At 37.4% G+C, this 23,704-nt stretch overlaps 2 protein-coding genes across 9 annotated transcripts in view; both read left to right on the top strand.

Moving 5' to 3' along the window:
* Positions 1–1,465, top strand: part of LOC115602213 (bile acid receptor-like) — a 12,959-nt gene extending 11,494 nt beyond the window's left edge. Inside the window, exon 11 of the mRNA XM_030473082.1 lies at positions 117–1,465. Coding sequence (XP_030328942.1) covers positions 117–355 — 239 coding nt within the window. The 3' untranslated portion in view covers positions 356–1,465. The remainder of the gene's footprint in view (positions 1–116) is intronic.
* Positions 379–23,704, top strand: SYCP1 (synaptonemal complex protein 1). 8 transcript variants are annotated; one of them, XR_003989630.1, is made up of 32 exons: positions 426–709; positions 1,716–1,797; positions 1,975–2,021; positions 3,344–3,508; positions 4,347–4,414; positions 4,591–4,664; positions 5,486–5,544; positions 6,569–6,638; positions 7,255–7,328; positions 8,269–8,377; positions 8,656–8,750; positions 8,888–9,072; positions 9,360–9,427; positions 10,529–10,590; positions 11,266–11,370; positions 12,291–12,394; positions 12,677–12,794; positions 13,039–13,109; positions 13,752–13,833; positions 13,955–14,017; positions 14,343–14,405; positions 15,085–15,147; positions 15,755–15,871; positions 16,496–16,606; positions 17,267–17,359; positions 18,074–18,148; positions 18,459–18,518; positions 18,659–18,838; positions 19,819–19,962; positions 20,319–20,405; positions 20,489–22,434; positions 22,549–23,701. XR_003989630.1 is itself a non-coding variant. In XM_030473074.1 (31 exons), the coding sequence occupies exons 1-31, from the start codon at positions 602–604 to the stop codon at positions 20,630–20,632; spliced, it is 2,946 nt and encodes a 981-aa protein (XP_030328934.1). In that variant the 5' UTR covers positions 426–601; the 3' UTR covers positions 20,633–23,702. The 8 variants fall into 8 exon arrangements, 7 of the variants coding, with proteins under 7 accessions (XP_030328939.1, XP_030328938.1, XP_030328941.1 ...); XM_030473074.1 differs by having other exon boundaries at positions 20,489–23,702; XM_030473079.1 differs by lacking the exon at positions 19,819–19,962 and having other exon boundaries at positions 379–709; positions 20,489–23,704.

Genomic DNA, 23,704 nt, shown 5'->3' with positions numbered 1-23,704 from the left:
GTAATCTAAGTTTTGGCTCCCCCCAGGCGCTGCTCGCCCTCACCCACCGAGCCCCCGGCTGCGGCACCGCACCGCAGCGCTCCCCCTCACGGCTCTCTCCCGCCGCGCTCCTACAGACCGCCCGCTCCTCAGGAACAAGCGGCACGTCGAAGAGCTGCAGGAGCCGCTCCTGGGCCTCCTCTACAAGTACTCCAAGATCCATCATCCCGAGGACCCCCAGCATTTCGCCCGCCTGATCGGGCGCCTCACAGAACTGCGCACCCTCAACCATACCCACGCGGAGGTGCTGGTGACGCGGAGAACCAAGGACCCGCGGCTGACCCCGCTGCTTTGCGAGATCTGGGACCTGCACTAGGCGAGCCCGTAACGCATCCGCGCCGCGCCCCCCAGGATCACTCCTCACGGTCACCGCTCCGCTCCGCCCTGCCCTGCGCCGCCTCACCAGCCCGGCGCGCGCCGTGCCCGCCGCCGCCGCCTCCCCTCCCGCTTCGGTCGCGCGCTCTCCCCTTCCCGCCTTTTTGCCGTCCCTCAGCAGCCGGCGGGTCCGGTGCGTCCGTCATGAGGCGCTGCCTCTGACAGCCGCCTCTTATTCTCCGAGGCCATGGAAAAAGAAAAACCGTTCAAACTGTTCGTGCCGCCGCGCCTGAGCAGTGGGCAGGTGTCTGCAGTCAAACCGCAGGCGAGCGCTCGGGCGACGGGCCTCTGTCAGGTAAATGGCGCTGCCGCGTGCCTTTGCCTCTGGAGGCCACAGCTAAACAGCGGGGTGGGAGCGGTGGAACAGCGGAGGGTCCTCCGGGGAGCTCTCAGGCTGTCCAGTCCTGAACCTCCCTTTTGGAAAGCCCATGCATATAGATGCGTGAAGTGTGGGCGCTGAACTCGTTTTTCTGCGAACTGTTGAGATTGGTGCTGGGGGGGAGAACATCTTAAGTTTTAATTTCAAAGACTTTTACCTTTTTTTCCTATCAAAACTGAAAAGAATCATGTCCTTGAGCATCTGTTGTGTATTTTAACTGTGCATCATCAGTAATAAACATGTTTGGTGTGGGCAATTCAGATAGGAGGTGGGATGGGCACCACTCGAATACCCTTACTGGCTTTGATTTATTGGTCCCACCAGATCAAGTGTGCAGTGAAATGTTCTGTCTCTATGCTCTGAGTTATGTGAATTCAACAAGATACTTTTTCATGTTGAGGTGCCTTATTAAATATGTTTAGATTCCAGTGTGATATTCTGACAGGAGATGAGTTACACTATTTACAAGGCAAATTTCTGTGATGCTTTGTAAAACGTTCATGCTAAAACATAAGCGGGTGTGTTCTAGAAGTACTTTTGGGACTAAAGTAAAAAGTAAGTATCAAGTACTGGGGGGATAGAGGGGAAGTCATGTTGCTTAATGAGTCCTTTACCATGCAACTGTGTATGGGCATGCAGTAGCTAATAAATGCTTCTCATCAAAAGCTTCCACACTGGCCCCAGTGTAGTCTGTAAAACAAACTACATAAGACCAACAGTTTGAAAAGCCGTTATGAAGTAAGAACCACACGAGAGAGTGCCAAAGCCATTGCCAGTACCTTGGACTTTGCAAATTGTAGGCAGCTGATTCGTTAATGGAAAAGTCTATTTTCATGTTAGCTCATGTTAATTTTTTTTCCTGGTTTTTATAATCCTTCTTTACAAATCTACATATAAGAAACTAATTTTTAAATTTGTGCAGGGTTTTAACAAATGCCCAGATGATGATTTTAATTTGCCATTTGTAATGAGTACACCAAACCGTGGTGAAATCACTGACTCAGGTAAGCCTAAAATGAGCCATTTACCTGGCACATTCTTTACTTTTTTTTCATATTGTTGACGTTTTTCATGTGTAGTTTAACAGTTTCATAGCTGGAACCCTGGTAAATACTGTCCCACTGTTTTTTTGTTTGGTGGTTTTTTTTTAATACATTGATCAAAATCTCTTCATGTTTCAGACACAATTTCACAGGAAGTAAAACTTGGCTCTGAGATAGATGAAGAGGTCAGATAAGTATAAACTCTGCATATCTCATTTCCTAGGTCCTCTTAATTTGTTCTCAAAACACTGCCTAAAGCACTATTCAGTAGATACTTCAGAGGTAAAGGAAGTAGCCAGAGGGGAATAATAATTTTTTGTCTCCTATTTAAATCTGAATCACATAGAGAAGATATTTGTGATTCAGTGGAGAGAAACCTTTAAATATTAAGGTGAATTTTTTTTTTAATTTTTTTATTTTTTTTTTTTTTTTAAGGTCCTGGCAAGTCTGTGAGTTTTAATCAGAATAAGATTTAGGCACTTAAATATCTTTGTGAAACTGGTTCTGAATAGTCTGTTGAAAGGCAGAAGGATTGAAGTCAGAGTATTCTTTGGAAAATTGAAGCAGATAATCCCAGTTGCCTTGTCTGGCTTTATTTTATCTATAAAACAATGAATTTAGTGGAGGGGTTTCCTCAAGCATCTGATTCTTCTCATGGCATCTCTACCAATGTTTTTGTGCTTTAGTACAGCTCAGTAAAGCTATTTGGTTTTTTTGCAGTAACTTCCTGTGCTTTCCAGATAACAAAATGCTGTGTGCTACAACAAAATGGAACAAATTTTCTTGCAGTCCTCCTAAACATTTTCATATCCTGAGGACTAAACTTCTTTTAGCCCTAGTAGCTATTAAAGTACAGTCAAAACTCTAATAATACCATGATGCAGCCAAAATAAGGGTAGTTTTAGGTGACATCATAGCTCAGACAAGCTGCAGATCTGCCCTGTGGCCTGTGTACTGTTACCTGCCTAAGCCACTGAACGAATGTTCTTTGTACAGTGCTTTAAAGATGTTCGAAGAGCACAAAGTTGATTGCTTTTTCTTCCTGCTTTATGTATGAGTTAACTGCAAAAACATATCACAGGTAGTCCTGGACAAGATCCCTGAAGCCGTTTGACTTAACTCAGCAATATCTCTTGGAATAAGAGGAGGGAAATGGTGTGCAGAATGGGAGGAATCTTGGCTCTACTGGTCATTATAGTAAAACTTTTATTGACTTTGACGGAGTGCATTTATCCATATCTTTAAGAATATCTATTTAGCAATGTCACTGTATCTGAGGGCAGTGGGGTATTTTTCACTTTTGTTTGTGACTCTTACTTGTTCTGTGATGTGCCAATACATGCACAGTGGATGCACAAAGATTTAAACCTTCGTTCTTGATAAGCTTTTGTTGCCATCTGTGGAAAAAAAAAATTACTTCTGTGATATTTCTAAGAGATAAATACGTATCTACAACATTATTAATTAAATAGCATTTGAGATTAAACTGTGGAATCTGTTTTAATAGAATGTAGAAACAGTGAATGAATTGTATTCAAAACTCTACAAAGAGGCTGAGAAGATCAAGCTGTGGAAACTAACTGTAGAGTCAGAACTAAAGCAGAAAGAAAGAAAACTGCAGGAAAACAGAAAGATTATTGAAGCACAGCGTAAAGCCATTCAGGAATTGCAGGCCAGTATTGTGCCATATCCACTGAACATGTAAAGAGAAAGTTCTTCCTGATTTAGTACGAAAATATTATTAATGCAATTAAATATTAAAGAATGTTGCAGAGGTTGAAGAATTTTTGAACTTTCAATGTGATGACTTCAAAGAAGCCATTTCGCTGGATACCAGTGACCTATGGCTCTACTGTTATTAAAGGAAAAAGTAACATTTTGGTTTCTAAAAATAGTTTTCCTCATTTTAACAATGTGCATTCCATCTTTGTATTATTTACATGCACATCATACTGTGTGTGTGCTGAAACCTCTTCGAGACTGAGTAAGTTTTCATCTTCCTTGTATCTGTAAAGTATGCTCATGCAGTTTTCAGCATATACAGAAATGCGCTCTGCTTTATCCTAGTTTCTCATCTTGCTGGTAATGAGGGTCAGCTTTGTGACTAAAATATGAAATACATATTTTAAACAATTTCTTTGTCTTTCTTTTTTGTTGTTGTTGTTTGTTTGCATTGGTTCAGTAACTGAGTTGTCTCTGATTGTTTGGCTTTTGCTTTGAGAAAATGATTATTCTGAGAAAGGGTGTGCACCTGTAGTGTGTGAATGTGTGGATGAACAACATACCTGTGAGGGCTTCAGTTACTGGTAAATTATTGTTTATTGTTATGTCTTTCATGCCAACTGTAACAAAAGATGGCTCAGCGTGTAGTGCCTGATAAAATGGATTTTGCTGTCTTCTGATGCAGAAAATTACTTTTCCATGTGAGACTTGAGAAGTGAGAGTGTATTTATTTCTAGTGCATTTTCCAGTAACAATGTGGTTTTTTTATTTGTTCTTTATGAAATTAGTTTGAAAATGAAAAACTAAGTTTAAAACTGGAAGATGAGATATCTGAAAATAAAGATCTCTTAAAAGAGTAAGTAATACAGTCAGATATATTTTTATGAAAATAATTTGTTTTCATGCTGAGAACTGTGCTAGCAGCTGTTAAATCATAAAAGTCATCAGGGCATTTACAGTGTTACTACTTAGGTATGCAAAGTACCATGCATTCCTGTGACAACATACCAGGGTATTTTTTCCCTCTTCTAGAAACAGCGCCTCAAGGCATCTGTGTAACCTGCTCAAGGAAACCTGTACTCACTTCACAGAGAAGTCCACCAAATGTAAATGCTGCTTAAATTTTGATTTGTGAAAGTAAAGGTACTGCCAGTTTTCTCTAGTCTAACAAAGGAAAAAAGCCATCATTCTATTGCAAATCCAGTTCCTGGTTGAGATAAACTGTACGTGGCTCTGCATCAGAGAAAGATTAGAAGTGAAGCTGTAGGGCTAATACACATATGGTTTTTGTAATGTTAAATCTAGAGGGTTTCTGAAGTCGGTATGATGGTTTGCTAAAAGGTTACATGCCTGGAAGCTATTTAGGTGTCTGAATACTTCTACGGGCACTGTAAAGCAACCCTGATTAGCCACTAGCAGCCACTCCAGCGGAGTGAAGGTCTCCTGAAGTGTTGTCAGTCCACTGAAGTTCTTCAGCCCCATCCAGATACCTTGAATATGTTAAGACATGTGAGGTGGAGATGAAGTATTGCTACAATTCTGTAATGACAGTTCTGTGGTCTTGGGTATCTGCTGATGGGAAGAAATTCAGTGCTAAACCTTGTATTACGGTTATTCAAACACTATAATTTTTGATCCATTAACACTCAACAACATTACTCTGTCAAAATTTAAATATAGTTACATAAATTGATACAGAATTACACTATCACAGAAAAAGTGAGATTGCAAAGGAAATTTGAAAGCTGAGGTTGCTTGGTGTTTCAATGGAACATACATTTTGAACAGATTATATAGCTTTTAGCACCCTGCTTTTTAAATAAGAGCCTATAATTCATTTTCTAATTTATTATGCTGTTTAAGTGTAAGGGCTTGGACAGCTGACATTCTTTTTCAAAAGGAAAACTATGTGTTCTTGCTTCGATAGATGAACATGAAAGAGAAGAAACAAGACAACTATATGAGGAACTTAATAACAACGTTGAAGTAAGTGATGTAGCTTGTAAAAAGGCTCAAATGTGATCTGAGTTATATGGATATGCAGAGCTATCTGAGTTACATGCATATCTTGACATACTATTTGTACAAAGAATGTACTGTATTGATAAAGTGATTAGAACAGTCATGTGTGATGCAGGAAGTCAGGTTTTCAGTCTCTTTTCAAGAGTTATTTTTGTATCCTTATAGAGCATAGTAATGGGATAAAATGCAGCAGTGTTTGTGATGGATGTAGATCCGTATCATCTGCTTAGCATTAGGTGACTGCCATAACTTCTGTCTGCTTTCTGTGCTGTTTCACCTACCTGAATTTGTCAGGTATATTAGGGTTATTCTATTAGATAATTTTATTTAATGTGAAGTGCAATATGAAATAAAGATGAGCAAAGAAAATTAATTTCAGTTTTGAGTGTGATGGAGAACATGAACATTTATTATGAAAACTGGTGATTTTGTGTGGAACAAGAAGTATAAGGTAGGAATATTCCTTGACCAAAAGAGGGGTTTTACCTTTTTAATTTGTAAAAGAAGTGAAGTCTTGCCAAAGAAATTAATTAATTATATTTTTGTTACAAATTATTCCATTATGGAAGATAAGACCCTCATGTATTTATAATAGAAAAATGTGGGGCATCACTGTTTGCGAGTGATGAACTTGATATTAAGCAGGGTCAGAGAGTACATGGTATAATGATTAATTATGGGTTGCTGTGGCAACTAAGAAAAGCAAAACTCTTCTATTGTGTTAGGGATCTACAAAAATGGACTAGTAAGTGTTTCTTCCTTGAAATTGTTTAGATCTTGAGTACAGAAATTCTTAAACTTCCAACTTTGAAAAGTTAAAACATTCTGTTAACTCAAGATATGTTTGTGCTTTGGATTTTGTTTTTAACGAAATTTCTGCTACAACTGTGAATGAGCTTGTAACACTGCTTACAAAGCATAAACGTAATTCTTCATTACTGAATGTACTTAGTTTTACATGAACTTACATAGTGAATTTTATTTTTAGAGGATGATAGTGGCATTTGAAGAGCTTCGTGTGCAAGCAGAGAACACCAGACTGGAAATGTGTTTCAAATGTGAGAATTGTGTTTGTTGTTTTGATACTACAGGATTAACACTTCTGTACTTCATAGAATTTATTGCATTCAGTTTCAGGGTTTCAGGCCAGAAAGATACAAAGTGCTGAGGTAGTGAACAGTTAACACTGACAGTGTGGACCCACTTTTATTCATGCTGCCTGCTGTTAAATGCCTGGACCCTTTTATTGGTTTTTCACTGGGTCAGATTTGGAACTTTATTTTTCAAATAGTCACTCAAAAGTCTTAAGTTTTGTCTGTGAAGTACAGGTTTATTTAAATGAAAATGCACTAGTGTGCAGCCCCAGAAATGTCAAGTAAATATTTGCTTTCTTTACAATCCTGTGTGCCTGTTTCATTTTTACCTGTGCATTTCTGTTTGGTTCTTATGACAAACTATTAAATAATTCATGGAATAACAGACTAATTCTGTGGAAAGCTGGTGCAAAAATTATTTTGTCTGATTAGAAAACAATTTCAAGCACGACCTCAGCAGTTACTCTTTAGGAAACAAATTGTACAGCAAATGATAAGCAATCTTGAACTGGAAATTGTATTTAACTTGGAGTATATTTTAGCTGGTGTATTAACTGTGGATATTACTATTTCTCAAAAGTAAAAGAAGAAGCAGAAAAAGTGGACAAGCTTGAAAAAGAATGCCAACTGGAAGTCAGTGTGAAGGAAAAGCAGGTTTGCTCACTTTTACAGTCTAATATGTACAGCTTTAGTTTTGAAACAAATCTTGTGGTTTCTTTAATATTTGAACTCTCTTTTGCTTTCGTGACTTACTGATAGGTCACATGAAAAAAATTATTATAAAAGTGCTTAGTTGTTTGTAACATATTTGTATTTTGGAAGGGTGAAATGAAGCCGCTGCATCGTAACAAGGGATGGTTTAGTGACAGGATTTAAAAACATCGTGTAAGCACTGGATACTCTTTCTGTTCTCTATACAAATACTTGCCTTTATCAAGTGGCTTGTGCAGAAGCATAAAATTAGCAAAGCAGTCATCACTCCTCATAGTTAAGGAAGGTATGGTTCATCTCTGGTAAAAGGAAGGTGTAAAGAAGGATTATAGTTTATATCAGACCACAGGCTTGTAAGAGAGTTTAGGAATCTGAGATTAGAGTAGGGTTTTGTATTGGTGATGAGGTAGCTGTAATGGAAGACTGATCAATTTGAGGAAGTTAATTGTGATAAGAGTTTTCAGTTTGTAAGCAGGACTCTGAGAAGCTGTGCATCCATCTGTGTCTCGGAAGGTCAAGAGTTGTTGGTTTTTCTGAGGATGGATGAACCATTCTATGATTCTATGACATTGCAAAGGGGAAGGAATGTTTCTCAGCATCAGTAGAAAGGACAAAAATACCAGCTGGAGCTGCATCTAACTCAGATTCCACTAATTGTAGTCATATTCCAGTATCTTTAGTCTGTTGAAATTAGTGTTTTGATTCTGAACTGTAGAGCTTTTTCATTCTGAGAAATATGGCTTGATCAATATTCGGCTAAGACTGACTACCTTATTTAACTTGACTGGCAGTAGTATGTTGCTAATGATACACAGTGCACAATCAAAATGAGAATCTGTCCTTTTGTCCAGGCTTCATGATGATGATATTTGAATTTTGTCAGATTGCAGCTCTTACCATACAGAGTGATGAAAAAGATGATGTAATAAGAGATATGGAGACTCAGCTGCAGGAATCAAAAAATAAGATTGCTGACTTAGAAGAAGCAAAAAGTAAGAGTTCTCTCTGCTATGTTAGCATGTAGTTGGTTATAGAAGTATAGGAAACAGAATGATGATAATTTTACCCTATTACTAGTCAGCAGCAGAATTTTGGGTCTTTGCAGGCCATATTTTTGTGTGGAACAGAAACTCCTGACAAACTATGACATGAATACATTATGTAACTTGGTTCAGTTATAGGAATATATTGATCTGTAAAATAGGAATGTAAGCATTTTTTAGTAAATCTCCTCTTTTTCTTAAATGTAAGCATGTATCTTTCTGCTTAGGACATGAAGGAGAAATGTTGAAGGAATCCCAGATCAGTCAAGAACATTTGAGGGCAGAACTGGAAGAGGCCAAAGTTTCATTGCAAAAAACAGAGGTACAGCTTGCTTACAGCTTTCTAGTATAAATCGATTAGATGACTAATTGCATAAATAATTAGTGATACTTTAGATTTGAAACAGTTGTAGCTGTTTGTTGCAAAACACCTTTAGAAATTATATAATTTCTTTGGAGGTTACTCAAAAGAGCTTAGAAACTGAATTGCAGACTGCAGTGAAAGCATTAATTGAAGTGACTGGAGAAAAAGAAGCACAGGTGGAAGAATGTAAAAAAACCAAGGCTTTGCATGTATCCCTGAGAGAGGAGTTTGAGACTTCCATTTCCAATTTGAAAAGCTTGCTGCAAAAAGAGCAAAATAGGTAAGTTAAACAGTTTCAATTCAAAGAAGGATCTCATAGGTAAAACACTAGATCACTTTGCTGCTGAGGATAAAATGTCTCCCAAGAGAGAGACTCCACAACCTCCCTGGGCAGCCTGTTCCAGTGCTCTGCCACCCCCAATGCAAAGTTCTTCCTCATGCTGAGGTGAAACTTCTTGTGTTTTGGTTTATGGCCATTGCACCTTGTCCTGTCATCTTATTGTCCTTTAAGTTGCAAATGCAGCCCTTTGTACTATACTGGTTTTTTTGCAATTACCATTTTCTTAGATCAGAGAAATATGAAGATGAGTCAAAGCTACTGACCTTGGAGCTCAGAAATAAATCTGCTGAACTGGGTAAGGTTTGTAGAAAGAATGAAGATGAGCTAGGTAGTAATAAAAATATTGTTTGGTTTTACAGCACCTTGTACCTGTCAGGAATGCTGAAATCTATTTTTACTTATCTGACTCCCTTTGATAGATGTTGTAGCTGGCAACAGTCCCACAGCAGTGCTGTGCAGAGCTGTAGTAGTAAGACCATAGGTGCATGGATTTTCCTGGAAGTCATTTTGGTCTCTCTGTACTCTTCCAGTTAAGACCTGTTTGAGAGGTGGTGTTACGCTGTTAAACAGCAGATTCCAGGAATTCCTTCTGTAGCTTGCAGCAGGGACACATCACTTGCATTAAACTTTCCTGCAGAGCACCCTCCCCATGTTGGATGTAGAATCACACTGACAGCAGTTAGCTTTAAGTATTGCTTTGATATCCTGTGATTTCTAGATCTGCACTGCTTAGCCTCCAGAGGAAGAGCTTTCTCTTTAGCACTGTTTTCCCAGTGCGCAGCATATGTCTCTAGCCCTAATATGATGGATGAGAAATAGAATTTTATGTCCTTGTATGTACTTGAGGCCATCTAAAGAAAAGCATTCCAAAGTTAGCTGCTAATGCTTGTCTGGAACAAGGTGAGATGTGACCTGTGAGAATTCCAGAGCAAAAATGAATGTGGTGTCCAGTACTTGCAAACACCACCAGTAATGTGAAAGTATCTATAGAAAACATTTTGAAGTCACTGAGAAGTGATTTGCTTTTTCAGCATATCCATGTGATTATCTTCAATCCAGATATTTTTTTTCTGGAAAAATGCAGATATATGAATACTTGGAGATGACTCCATTCTGTCAGTCTACAGTTTATTTGATTGTGGAAAACACAATAGCCTCTGGATTTTACTGAAGACAAATGATTAGTTTCTCTTCAAATATATATTTGCTAGTGTCTTTCTGAATAGTTTTTTTCAACTCTACATTTCAATGAAGTTATAATTTAGCTTTACAAGTTCTGAACTTAATCCATCAAGTTTTGAAAGCTGGGTGCTGCAGAGGGATCAATGCTTTGTACTCCCTGCTAAATATATAAAACTGTTTCTGTTCAATTAATTTTACATTACATGTGCTGTAGAAGAGATGACTAAACTAAAATGTGACAAAGAAATGCAACTGGAAGAGCTGTCAGAAACACTGGTAAATGTTCATTTTATTAGTCTCATGGGATTTGCTTTCCATCTGAAGTCTCTCTTGCTTTGGGAGGATCTTAAATACCATATATATAAACACTGTCTAATCTGCTTTAATGTTGCTATTAAACTTCCTTACCTGTTTGGGGCTTTTCTTGTGGTGAACATTAGCTTAAATCTCACAAGCACTATGCATGTGACATTTAGGGCTGAGGGATCTACTCATTTTTGGCAATAAAGAGAATTACTTCACAAATCTGTTGTGCCTGTTTTGCTGTTTGTGGGGTGCTAGTTATGGTGAGGCATCCTCCATACTAAGAAAACATTTAAGAGCCTGCAGAAAGGTCTTTTTTGGGGTATAACACCCTGTTCCATGTATTCCTGGTAGGGTGTTCTATTCTTACTTCCAGGGAAGCATCCTGAGGTATTTAGCTGTGATCTCTTCAAACCCCATTGCACTGTGGCACAGGCCCATTTTCTCTTACGAAGTCTAAGCTATATGAAGTACAATTTTAATACAGGATTATTTTTGTTATGATCTTGTATTTGCAATTCGAACAAGAAATTCCATCAGCTAAAGTCAGATAGAGTGAAACCAGGTTTGCGTTTTACCATGTTTTTTGTTCCTTATATACTGTGCGTTGAATTTTCTGACCTGAGATTCACTGACATTCTTAAACAGGGAAAACTTGAAGCACTTCTAGTGAAAAAGCAAGATTTTGAGGCTACTTTAGAAGATTTGCAGGAGAGAGAAAAAGAAACGAAAAATGTTCTCCAAATCAGAGAGGTCTGAATAAAGGGTGATAATAAGATGTTATTAATAAATTGTTATGTTACACATTATCACTTGTATAGAAGAACATAAGAGATACCACATAGTCAGACCAGTGCTCCACCCTATGCTCTGGTCATGACAATGGCAGCAGAAGATACAAAGTAGAAGAGCCTGACTGTTATCTATGGTCCATTGCCTTCACCTTCCTACAGTAGCTGTATTAAGGATGTTTGAGGAGACATCCCTGTCAGTTGTCTTTGCTGTTGGTTTATGGGCTTGTTCCTGTTCACCCTTACTCATGCTCCTCATGCTATTTGCCTCCATAGCCTTCTGTGATACGAAATTCCAGAAGTACATTATGTACTGCGCCTGGAAAGTAATCCCCCCGCTCCTTCCCTGCTCCCCCAACCTCCCAACAACTGCCTGCCAGTGCCTGTGGTATCAGTGTATCACCAGTTATTTGAAGGAAACAGTATTCAAAACATTTCTGTATTAGGAACTACATCACATTACAAGGTTTGCATTAGCTTGTAATGGCAGCAAATTTCAGAGGGAGGAGTTTTGCTTTGTGGTTTGAGATGCATCCAAAATATGTGCTTATTCTACCACATAGTACTGCATTTCTGCGGGTTTTTTTATTATTTTATTTAGGTGAACAAATGTCTTTATTTAAAATTTAAAGTTACTTTGGTCAGTAATTTTGCAGACTAGTTGGACTTACAATAGGGACACATTTAGCACTTGTATCAGTTCAATATCTGACACAGCTTCCGCATCACCCCAGAGAGATGTAAAGATACATGCTGGCTAGTTTACGGCATGAATGTCGTTTTGTTTCTTCTTAAAGCTTTGTGTTGCAGTTCATTTCTGGTAGCTCTCGTGACTTGTAGTTTACATATATATACTCAAAACACTTTCTTTTTCTTTTGCAGAAAGAAATCCAAGATTTGAAAGTCCAACTGACCAGCACAGCTGAAAAGGAACAAAATTATTTAGACCAGCTTAAGGCACTGAACACAGATCTTGAACAAGAGGCGTATGATTATGGGGTTTTTTTAATAGTATTAAGGTTCTTTTGTGTGTGTGTTACAAAGAAGTTGCTTTGGTGCATAATGAAATGATCTATGATTGCTTTCTAATGAAAGGTGAACCTGTGCTCATAGTGTAACATCTGTTATGTACTTCCATTTATAAATTTGTTAATACACGCCTGGACTTCTTTCAGTATGAAGTAACATTTTTGTAAGGAATAAATTTAACTTAAAAGGTAATCATAAAGTACATGTTCTTAATCCACTGACCATTTGTTTTCAATTAGGCTAAAGAATGAACAACTAACAGCATATATCAATGAGCTTTCATTAGAAAAAGAGCAGATAGCACAAGAGAAACGTGCTGTGGCTACAGAACTTGAGAAACTGCAAGAGAGCCATGAGGCAAGTTGTAAACTTCCAGCTGTTTTTAAAGGACAATGTTCAATTTCAAATACAAGTCATATGGGAAACTACAAGATGACATGGTTATGTAGAGGATCTGAACTATTTTTTGTGTTTAAAATATAAAGGAGGTACAGTTGCCCTTGTGAATAAGGGAGGTCAAGATGCTGCTTAAGATGTCTTTGAATTTTTTCAGATGGCTCTTTGAACTTTATCCATCTTACTTACATGGGTCTGTCTTTAGGATAGTAGGAAAAAAGAAGAAAATACAAAGCAGTTAGTTGAAAACCTGGAAGAAGCAAATGGCCAGCTAAGGCAAGTAAAGCCAAATATCAACGTACATGTCATTAAAGGAAGTAGACTCCATTCCTTCACAGTTAGTTTCAATGTTGTGTTCATATGCTGCTTTCTCTGATTTTTAGTTTAATTTTTTTAGGTTCTATAGCTAAACAGAAATTAGTATTGGCCATGTAGAAGTTGCTACGAATTAGCAATACCTATTGTTACACGAACCATTTTTGCCCTAGCTGTATATTACATGCAGAGAGCTGTCCTGTTCTGCATTAACTTAGGGGTGGAGTAAATAAAAATAGGCATGAAAGGTTATGGAGTGGTTGTGAAAAGGTGAAACTGGTTTGATGGTACTCTCTGAAGTAGTCTCTGTACCACCAATCATTAGACAGGCAGCCTTCATGTTTCTTAGATGCATTATGATATTACAGATTGAAATATAATTTTACTCAAGCAAGGGGAACATCTTTCCATATTTACAAAAATATGTCCGGTTCAGACACTGACTTCCCAGTCACTTTGTAACTTTTAAAGAACATTTTCATTGAACGATTTATGAAGTTTCACAGCAATACTAACAGCTCTGCTTAGAAAATAAGTAGCAGTAGTGAAAAGAAGTTAGTTATTAAATAGGTATTTACTAATGCTTTTTAATTTGACATTTAGAAATGAACTAGAATCTTTGAAGGAGAAGATGGCTAAGAAAGGTGAAGAGATTAAAAGTAAACTGGATGAAAGAGAAGAAAATGTATGCCATATTCTGTGCTTTAGCATAAAAATACGTAACATAAGCACATCTCTTCTTTTAACATCATAACGGATTTTAAAATCTTATTGTAAAAATCAAAGGTTTATAATTCCAATTCCAGGCCAAGAATATTGAAAATGAAATTTCAAGAAAGGAAAAGCAGCTGAAAATTTTAGAAAATAAGGTATGAAAATTTAGTTTTTCATGGAATGGCGAGAACTTCATACGAGATTATTGTTACATTGTGAATTTACTCCTTTTTCCTCCTGTTTCTAAACTCTACAACCACTGAGGAACTGGTGCACTGCTGCTAATGTTGGTGATACTGGGCTGGCAAAATCCTTGTAGTACTTTATGATTAAAACTCTCGTCATTGTCACACATGTTTCAGTCCCATTGGAATTAATCAGACTGTGCAAATGCATGTTCAAGAACATCGACAGTAATCTCTAACCCAGAGAGTAATTTTTTAGGAGTTTATTAACTAATGTTTGAAATATCTCTTTTAGTTGAATAATTTAAAGAAACAAGTGGAAAATAAGAACAAATGCATTGAAGAATTGCAACAGGAGGTACGTACAGTTGTTAAAATTCACACATACATAAAACATGGTGTTTTGTGGTAACTTTTCAACAGTTCTTGTCTGGTGTGATATCTTCAGATATATCTATGTAATTTATAACATCTCTTATCCTAACTCTGAGTAAATTAAGGGGTCACCTTTGGAATGACTTGATTTTTCAAATTATCCTTACTTCTGAAAAATGCAAATAAATAATAACTTTAATAAACTTCTAGTATTGTAATACAGTACATCATATCACAGATATCCTTGAGATAATGACCTATCTCAGTTACCAACAGTAGAAAGGAATTGTGCATTAGGACAAGTTGTTAATAACTGTACTGTAAAAATACATAACTTGTATGTTTTTCGTCATGACATCTGCACATTTTTTGTCAGCAGCATCTTGGTTTTTCTTCCCATTCAGCACCCTCATGTGTTATTCTCTGCTGTTGCCCATGAGGAGGCTTTCATAAGGTCATCAAGTAACAGTATTATTCAAGTCAGTAGATGAGCACTCTTTTGTTTAGAAAATTGATCTGGAACTTGAACTGCACAACAAAAAGGGAGTTATCTGCTTGCTGAAAGCTGGAATGAAGATTCCAACCTACTTGATGCAGTGAAATCATTACATAGTTCTATGAACTTATTAAAGTGTAGTGTTTGTTTTACTTCATTTTAACAGAATAAGGTGCTGAAAAAGAAAATTACTGCAGAAAGCAAGAAAACAAGTATTTATGAAGGGAAGGTGGGTTTAAATAACTATGTGCAAGAGGAGGGTAAAGCACAAAGACTGAATGTTTGAAGTCCCAGTGTAATTAATGATAATACATGTTAAGCATGTTCTTAACTGGTTTAGGGATCTGGGATACAGATTTTTACGGAAATGAGCCCATAGTTTTTTGAAGATGTTTCTAGTTTTAATTATTGGACACTGCCAAGGCTATCGGACATTTGTAATAGATGGGCATCGCATCTCAAGGAATTATGTTCTTAGGCAGTCCCTTTGTTTTTTTGGTTGATGATAGTCACTAAACATTATTCAGTAATGCCACCCATGGAAATAGAAAAGAAAAGCCTTGAGCTTTAGGACTGTGTTATTGACTGGGGTGCACAAAACTGGTGTGGTCTGACTTTCCCATTGTTGTGTTGCCATTGTTTCTATGAGCATTTTCTAACTCACTTGAGGCCAAGGTTCAACTCTATGAAAAAAACCTGAACATTAAATAGGGAACAGTTCAATCACATACCTGAAAAGTAAGAGAGTGGTTCTACTTGAGAGTTAGAGGTAAAAATAAATCATTGGCATATTTGTTCCTGAACAAATAACAGCAATAATTCTGCATTCTCAAAAGGTGAATAAATTAGAGTTAGAGATGGAAAATATGAACAAGCAACATAAGGAAACAATTGACATCTATGAGAAGGACATCGAAACAAAAAAAGTAAATGAAAATAAGCTTCTTGAAGAGGTGAGAGTTGTTAATTTTTACTCCAACTTTTATTTTGGTAATGTATGTTGGTTTTATGGAGCTGTATCAACCACAGTCCTTGCTCTTACATAGCAGTCTTACCAACATAAATGGAACTTCTTGTGTATGCATGTGAGCAAAGCTGTAGTACCTTAGATCCGTAAGCTGAAGCATTTGTCTATGTCTTGAAGAATAAAAAGCCAGTTAAAAACCTTTTTGTCAAGGTATCCTTCACAGAAACTCTGTTCTTGGTATAAATACTGCATAAGCAAATTAGATTGTAACTTTTCCCAGTATTTTTCTGCCCTCGCTTTTTGGATGGTCATATCTAAATACATGAGGGCAGAGGGCTTGAAATGGCCGTGTGGTTTGAAATGACGCTTGTCTGCCACGGGGGAATGGCTGTAGTTTTAATCTATGTTTATTTGCCTGTTTTAACAATCTGTATAAAAGATGTAAGATTTGAAAAGCATCTTAAAAGCAGACAAAGACTACACTGAACGAGATTTACATTGTAGATACATTGCACCCACAGGAGTGAAAAATAATGAAACTAAGATTCTTTTTAAAAAAGGTGTGTTGTTGATAGTTGTTCATGAATTAAATGAAAGCTGTTACTAACAGGTAGAAAGGATGAAGTTGCTTGCTCATGAAGCAACAGCAATCCAGAGGGAAACTGATATCCGATGTCAGCACAAGATAACTGAAATGGTGGCACTTATGGAAAAGCACAAGGTAAGACATGTGACTGATTTCTGTGCTGTGTAATGTGTGATACTGTGCCAAGTAAAAACCTGTAAAAAACAGAATATTACAAATTAGAAAGAGAAACTTCTTAATAAAGACCTGATTCCAGGAAAATAAAGGTGAACATATGCTGACATCTCATCTAAAAATAAATTCGTATTGTGAAAACGTGCTTTACTGGCAGATACATTCCAGTTATCTAAGTTTTTAGGATGTTTTTGTTTTGATATTCAGGCTTCCTTTGGTACCACCCTAATGCCATGTGGTGCAGTATCAGTTTGGGGCCTCTCTTTGAGGAGATCACTTTGGGACCTTCAGCGGTTTAACAGATGTTAATTTACATTCCTAATGACTCTGGTTGCTGCAGTATATTTAGCAGGTACCATTAACACAAATAATATGGCTTTTATGTGCTGGAGCACATACCACTGCCTAGAGATAAAACATTCTCTGTCAGCCCACAGAATAATACTGCTGCTGCATTTTCTGGTTCACAGTTTCTGCTGAAGCATCAATGTTTGTTCATAGCAATTTTTGAATGTTCAGAAGAGCCTTATTTGAAAAAAGGAGTAATGTTTTAAGACGTGGTAGATCTGTAATTCTAATGTTTAGTCACGTTTTTAATTTGTTGTTTGTTTCTTAACATAGCGTGAATATGATAAAATGGTTGAAGAAAAAGATACTGAGTTAAAGCTTTATAAAGTGAAAGATCAAGAGCAGTTCTCATCAAAGAGAGCATTGGTAAGGTGAACTCTTCAGCACTGACTAATTCAGTGGAGGGGCCACTGTCCTGAAAGTCTAATATAATTATAAATATCATATTAGACTTCTTCCTATTTAACACTTGGGGGGGTTAAGTGTCTGCTTTAGTGAGAGAGAACAGTAAAGATCAACCCACTAATTTCTGTCTGCTGTTATTTACAGATTTGATTCTGTGCATTAAAAAGCTCCACCTGTTTCTAAAAATACATCAGAGTAGCTCTGCTTTTCTGTCTGCTTTTTCTGATAATGTGTCATGTTTTAACCTCACTGAATAAGAAACGTTTGTATTAAACAGTTTGATTCTACCTCCCTGCCTTATTCTCACAAGTGTTTGAAGTTCTTACCTTGAACAGATCTGGTCAAGTACAAGTACAAGAAACTACTGTTTCTTAGTACCTTAGTTTCTTACTTCAGCTCTTTTAAAAACAAACTGAAACAAAACTTCAAGCCTAAAGTTGCATCATCCTCCCCCAGCTGCTTCTTTGATCATCTCCTATTCTAGTGATTGAATCATTCTGAAAATTCATTGTAGCCACCCCTCAGCATAACCTTATGAACAAGTAGCTCTCTCGAACAAGTGGAATTTTCTTTTGTTTATAAGGAATACTGCTATTAATTACTGTCTCATTTTGGACCATGATCTTTTTTCCAGGTTAACCATAGTTAATCCTATCCTATCTAATTTTTTCCTAGGAGAATGAGCTCTCGTGTTTGAAAAGTGAACTGTCATCCCTTAAGGAACAACTTAAAGCAGAAATTGAAGAGAAGGTTTGGTTTGGTTTGGTTTGGTTCAAATTAGATTTAGCAGTTTGAGTGACATGCTTGGCCTGGTCTTGGGCACTGTAATAATGAGAGCTGTGAAGTGCACCTTTGATTCTAAGACTTGCTCTCATCTGCTGTCTGATTTCAAGCGCTTGATGCTCTCTGCAGTCATTATGTCTCATTCCTGGTGGTAGTGAGTGTTTTGCGTTACTCCTCAGTTGATAAGTTCTGAGGGAAGCAGGGAGAAAATAGCAAAGAAAGATTTCAACAGCTGAATTTAAATACAATATTTACTTCCTATCACAACTCCTTTTAGGAGAGTCTTGCAAAAAAAGCCCTCCAAAATATGGTTCCTGAAAATGAGAAGAAGCACAAGGTACCTTTAACCTTATCATTAATTAGTTTTAGAGTTTTATAATATTTATATGTGTGCAATCTAACTGAAGTTCATGTTAAATAATCTACATTCAACAAAAGACACTGAAATGCTTTTAATTCAACCCTTTTTCATGTTAGAAAATACAGACTCATTTTGCTGAGGCTCCTAAATCTCAATATGATCTCGACTATGAATCAATTAGTATAAAGAATAAAAAGTCTCCAAATGATGTTCCTACAAAAGTCAACATGATGGAAAAGACTAAAATGCCTCCTTCAGTATCTGCAAAGAGTCCCCTGGGTGGTCCATCGTTCAAGGTCTGTAACTCGTAACAGTGAATTGGTCTTGGTTTACTTTTCTGACTGTATTTCTTATTTCTGTGTAGCTACTTATTTATTTTTTGTTGGGATAAGCAGGGATTTAAGAGGTAGATAGCCACAAAACCTGAAAATGTGTTCCATGGGGATATCAGAAAGCAGCTTGTATAAGGGCTCCCGCTGTGTGTAATTCTCCTTGCTCAGTTCCCTAACTCAGTTACCAGTAACAATTCCTGTCCTAGAGGGACTGTGAATTTAATAATGTCTCTAGAATTCTCTTACTTAAAAGAAAAGTGGTGGCTCTTTTAAAAGGCACGTTTTTCTCTATGGAACAGAAAATAGCTTGTGTTGCTGTCAGAACTGTCAGAGTATTCCTGGCTGCTTCAGCAGAACTGTAAAACCTCATGTAAAACCTGTCAGCAGCTCATACGGGATGTTTGTGTCTATTGTTAAGATAGAACTACCATTTTTCTGTTATCCTTTCAAAAAAAGATTGCACTGTTCTATTGCAGTGTCTCTGAGGAGTTTATCTTCTAGAAAAAGAACTATTTAAGTAAACCCAATCTTGTTCTTGATGTCAGTAGCAGTATTTTTCTGAAAGCTTGTTACTGCAGTTTGTTTGATGGCATTTCCTTGACTGTTGGTTATAGGCTGCATGTAGGAGCTACAATTTGGAATACGCTGAGTTTCTGTAGATAAGCATGAAGAAGTTGAATACAATCAGCCATAAAACTCATTTCTCCCACAGCTTCCTGTTCATTCTCCTTGTTTGGCAACAAAAAAGGGACTTTACTGTTTGTTTGTTTTCCCTTTGTCTGGGTCTTTGCTCCACATTCTGGATGGAAGGGTAATGAATTGTTCCACAGCACCTCTCTAGTCTTCCTGCACTCAGTCAGTAAACTGGGGTATGAGTTTGGGTTTTACATTCTCTAATTGCCCCTGAAAATAGAATGAACAATTACAAATATTTTCTTTGCCAGGGTTACATGATAAAGACTCCTCCAGTACAGAAACTGCAGAGTGAAAGCACAAACCTGCTCTCAGAGGAGAGCATGAGGAAAAAGCAGAAAGTGCTGCTCCAGCTGGACACGCAGTCAGACAGCTCCGAGCAAAGCGACCTCCTGGTAAAATCTGGGAGCAAAGAGCACACTTACAGTTCCTCGTGCACACTGCTATATATAAGAATGTATAGAAAGCATGTGGGGTTCTGTATCCAAGACAATATGTATGTGTATATCTGTATTTCAGTGGTTCTCTCTGGAACTGCATTTATATCTACAGAATGAGTAACTCTATGACAGACAGTACTGTATAAAAAATCTACTCACTCATATAATGACATTTTACATTGTTTTTATTGAACTGTTGAGGCTTCATAGTAACATCCCAACTGTTTTTTTTAATACTCTAATACCCTCCAGGAGCAAAGAGAAGATAGTTTTGCACCTAGTTGGATTAAGTAACGTTTTTTTTTTTTTAGAGCCTAGTCTCGGAGGAAGAAATGTTTAAAAAACTGTACAGGGATTATCCTCAGGCTTCCCAACTGTATGCCATGACACCAAAAAAGGTACCTTAGCTTTTGTTTTCACATCAAACCGGTGAATCAAAGGGGTTATAGGAACTACTGAATGATTTAGTTTCTCTTCTTAGAAACCAGCTACATTAAACGTGAAGACCCCAGGCTCTGTCCTGAAACTGTCAACCATGAGGAAGATGCGCGAGGCGGGATGGACGGCAGTTTCCAAACTGGACAGGAAAAGGAAAATGAAAGAAGCTGAGAAGCTCTTTACTTAAAATGACAAACCGACCAGTGCCCTAGCATGGTCTGATGAGTGCAGCCACAGTAGTAGTATTCTCTCACAGTTAGTACATTGTTGCATTTTCCTGTCATACTCAGTATGTTTAATACTACATTCGTTTCCTTTATACACTTAAATGTTCTAGATACGTAACTCCATCCACCTGTAGAGCAGGTTTTGCATTTCATCCCCTACACTACACAAAGTCGGGAGACAAATCAGCCCATTTTTAAATGTTGAGATTGGTATAACTACATAGAAAGCTGTTTCAAAAAGAAATACAAAAGTCTGGCATTAGAAATACTGGTTTTAAAGAAATTCAGTTTTGTTATTTTAAATTTATTATCTTTCTCTTAATGCATAATTCATAAAAGGATATTACTTAGTGAAAGAAATCCTGAAGCTGTTAAACTGCATGTGCTTTTACCTGACATCGTCTTGCTCTTCTGTTCCTTTTAAATGTTACTAGAATTGTCTTTTTAGACTGTTTCGTTTTCAGTAGTTACTATTTCAATGTGTTAAAACAGTTTTGAAACTTTTAAATTTGAATTTCCAATAGAACTACTTCAGTTTAAAAAGATTTCGGCTTCATGAAGAATGAAATATGCACATGTTTGAAGATTGTAAAAGCAATGTTAAGATGTTATTAAATTGTTTATCTGAAATATAAAGCGTGGGACCAAATGGTGCTCTCTGGATAAGAACACAGATATAAATCGCCAGGCAGCCTTCCTATGGACTAACAGCTTCTGCCACGTAGGCATAAGAATAGTTTAGAACGACATATATTTCTGTGTTAATCCTTGATTAATCCTAGTTTCACAACAACAACCACCTGCTCCAGAGCTTAGAGACAAAAGAAAACTACAGATACATCTTAAATTACTATGAAAGATCAAAATCCTGGATGCATCTGACGTGGGTAGGAGAACATCTGCGTTTCATGCTTTTTGTGTAGCAATTTTAGGTATAGGTTTGGCGTTTGGGTACCTTATGCTTTATCTGTTGACAGTGATATTAGTAATGATTTTTTATTGTGTGTAAAGAAATGACAGATACTCTCCGGAGGTCTGAAAGAATATACTGTTCTTTTTCTCTATATTTGCAAATGGGATCTGTTACACAAGCAGATTTTCTGAGAAGTTTGAATGACTTTTCTTGCTGGAAAGATTTCAAATGTTTGCAGAATATTAAGTTTTTATAATAAATCTGCTCAAATAGTGTAAATTAGACCAAATGCAGAACAGAGAAGCTGGTTGTAACACACAACTTCCAGATGTCTGTTCTTTCCAGGAAAGATTATTTTACTGTGGTAGTGTAAAATAATCCATTTAAACCTCTCCCCCATACATGAATTACTTCTTTTTTGCCTGGATACAGAGACTGTCATGCAAAGTCAGTTATTCCTCATTTTAATTTGGGATGTTACTAATATCTCTTCAGCTGCTCTGCAGGAAAAAGGAAACACAACATAGATGTGCAGTTTGACATTTATTTTAACAGGGCTGGTGTTTTATACAAGACCTGAACACTTGCCAGTGTTTATTACTTCATTTCAAGGTGCCGTATGTCGAATTTTGACTGTTGTTGACATCAGATTCAACAGATATGCAGACTCATCTGCTAAGCTAGTTACTGAGCAAGCAAAACTAAGAATTCCAGTTGTTTCTGAATATAATGAGACTTCTACTATCAAGTCTGCCCAGCCAGGGCTCACACAGAGATCCATGAACTATAGTTTTGCAATCTTGAAGTTAAGATTCAAAATCCACATCAAGCTGCCTTCCCATATTCATAGTATGTGATACTTGAATGCCTTGCTATAAAAAATAGGTTTTAAATTATTATTCATTGAGACTTTAAACGAAAAATAAATGTTTTTTCTTGGTATCTCCCAAACCTGATTTCCAGTGTAGTGGTATAGGTGCAGTGTCCGACATCATAGGAGAAGAAATGATAAGAAACAAGCAGTAAGAATTAGAAATGCTGGTTATTGTAAGAGCTTCTGCCTCTCACAGTGAGTCTTGCAGTAAATGTCTGGACAGTGGAGAAAAGTCTTGCCACTTGAACAGGTAAGAATTCAAGTCTGAGCTACCTACATCTAGACTACAACAGTGAGTAATCAGTTAGGACCTTGTTATTTTCCAGTTCTGTCATGGCTATGTTATGAATCTGTGATGCATCTTGATACCATGAGTGGGTTGTGTAGCGCGGTGTATAAATCATCTACGGAACTACAGAAATCCTAGTAGTATCACAACAGAAATCCTACAGGAAATAATAATCAACTAGGAAGGATGTAAATCATATTTGCCTCATATGATGCCTGTTTCTGTGCACAGATTATATATAGTACATGAAACTGAAAATATAAGCAACTTTATTAGGCATTAATCCAGCTTGCATAGGAAAAGCAAATGAAAATTAAGAAATGTTTGTGAATCCTTCAGGAAAGTAAGAAAAGATCCTTAGAAAAGCACCCTTGCAGGACTCAGCCACACTGCCCAGTGCAGTACAGGGTCTCGCAGGCAGTATTGAGCAGCAGATGGATGTCCCAGCACACACTCCTCATTCAGACTCCCCGGACCTCTCTGCAGGGCTGGGTGAAACACTGAGATCTCTGGGGGAAGCAGCAAGTTCCCTGGGGTTAGAGATGGGTCCCGTATACCCCCAGCAGTGCTGCCTCACCTGATGGCGGGTAGCTGTGTAACATGAGAGGAAGGGGAGTGTTACATGCCAGCACTTGCTGGTCTTACCTCACAGTGCCTTTCCCAAATTGGACACTGCACTGGAAGAATGGCATTAAACAGTTTCCTCTAAGCATATGTGAGAAAGATATTAAAATCTGGATTGAAAAGGTTTCAAAACCCCTCAGGTGTGTGTGGTAGTTATTCTAAAGGACAACTATTTCTAAACCAGGACTAATATTCCTTTAAAGTTTTAAATTGAAAGGATTTTTAAAAAACGCTACAGGAGTGAAATGTCTCTCAAGAAAGAGCCTTGTACAAATAAGGAGTTATTCCTAAAATCTTCTCTGTCTCTAGACAGTAAAGTACTGAATTCAGTT

The sequence above is a fragment of the Strigops habroptila genome, chromosome 18 (genome assembly GCF_004027225.2).
Source record: "Strigops habroptila isolate Jane chromosome 18, bStrHab1.2.pri, whole genome shotgun sequence".
Classification (NCBI taxonomy): Eukaryota; Metazoa; Chordata; class Aves; order Psittaciformes; family Psittacidae; genus Strigops; species Strigops habroptila.
The sequence above is the reverse complement of the archived record's forward strand: the minus strand, read 5'-3'. Positions and strand labels throughout refer to the sequence as shown.

Bases quoted from the DNA above. Each gene is read 5' to 3' on its own strand.
- SYCP1 (XM_030473074.1), top strand. From the start codon at position 602: ATGGAAAAAGAAAAACCGTTCAAACTGTTCGTGCCGCCGCGCCTGAGC. The intron at 6,639-7,254 runs GTGAGAATTGTG...ATTTCTCAAAAG, and splicing joins ACTGGAAATGTGTTTCAAAT to TAAAAGAAGAAGCAGAAAAA. The intron at 17,360-18,073 runs GTAAGGTGAACT...ATTTTTTCCTAG, and splicing joins TCTCATCAAAGAGAGCATTG to GAGAATGAGCTCTCGTGTTT.